The 713-nt window shown below is 69.4% G+C and overlaps 1 protein-coding gene across 2 annotated transcripts in view; it reads right to left on the reverse strand.

Annotated features, from left to right (window-relative positions):
- RASGRF1 (Ras protein specific guanine nucleotide releasing factor 1) overlaps positions 1 to 713 on the reverse strand; it is a 28436-nt gene that overhangs the window by 17927 nt on the left and 9796 nt on the right. For both annotated transcript variants that reach the window (XM_015639431.2, XM_015639430.3), the window contains exon 3: positions 526 to 673. In XM_015639431.2, the coding sequence (XP_015494917.1) occupies positions 526 to 673 (148 nt within the window). The remainder of the gene's footprint in view (positions 1 to 525; positions 674 to 713) is intronic.

Raw genomic sequence — 713 nt, forward strand, 5'->3', positions numbered from 1 at the left:
TGCTGCCCGAGCTCCCCGGCTGCCCCCGGGAGTGCCCGGAGCAGGGGCTGGCAGCAGTGCCCCGGGGCCCGCTCAGAGATGCGCTCTGCCCCGCTCAGGAGTGCCCCACTGCAGAGCCGCCTCCAGCTCGGGGAGCTGCCGGGGTGATTCCAGAGGGCGGGACAGGGTGGTCTGCGAGACCCCTCCAATCCAAACCGTTCTGGGATTCTGGGATACAGCCACGGTTTTCATCCCTCACAAGAGGCGAGGAGCAGCTCCCCAGCCCACTCCCCAGCGCTCCTTGCTGCCGTGAACCCTCCCGTGTGGCAGCAGCCTCCCTGCCCGGGGGTCCCTCCAAGCCCCCCACATGCCCAGGGAGGCGATGCCCTGGCCCCTCCCGCGGGAGAAGGGCCAGCTCGGTGTCACTGAAGCAGAACCAGAGCAGCGGTGCCATCCCCGGGCCGTGCCCACGCGGGGATGCCGCCCCCCTCCCACGGGTCACCCCGAGAGCGGCAGCGCATCCGCGGGGCAGAGCCGGCGCTTCACCTCGGCCTTGAGGCGCTCGATCTCGATCTCCCCGTCCTCGATCTGCTGCCGGAGTTGCTTGGCAACGGTCTTCTCCGTCTCCACGATCTGCAGGAGATGGAGGTACTTCTGCATCAGCGCCTCGTGCTCTGTCGCCAGGTTCCTGTAGCTGCAGCAGACACGGCCGTGAGCGTCCCTCCCCCAGACCC

This window comes from Parus major, chromosome 10 (assembly GCF_001522545.3).
Source record: "Parus major isolate Abel chromosome 10, Parus_major1.1, whole genome shotgun sequence".
NCBI classification, from domain to species: domain Eukaryota; kingdom Metazoa; phylum Chordata; class Aves; order Passeriformes; family Paridae; genus Parus; species Parus major.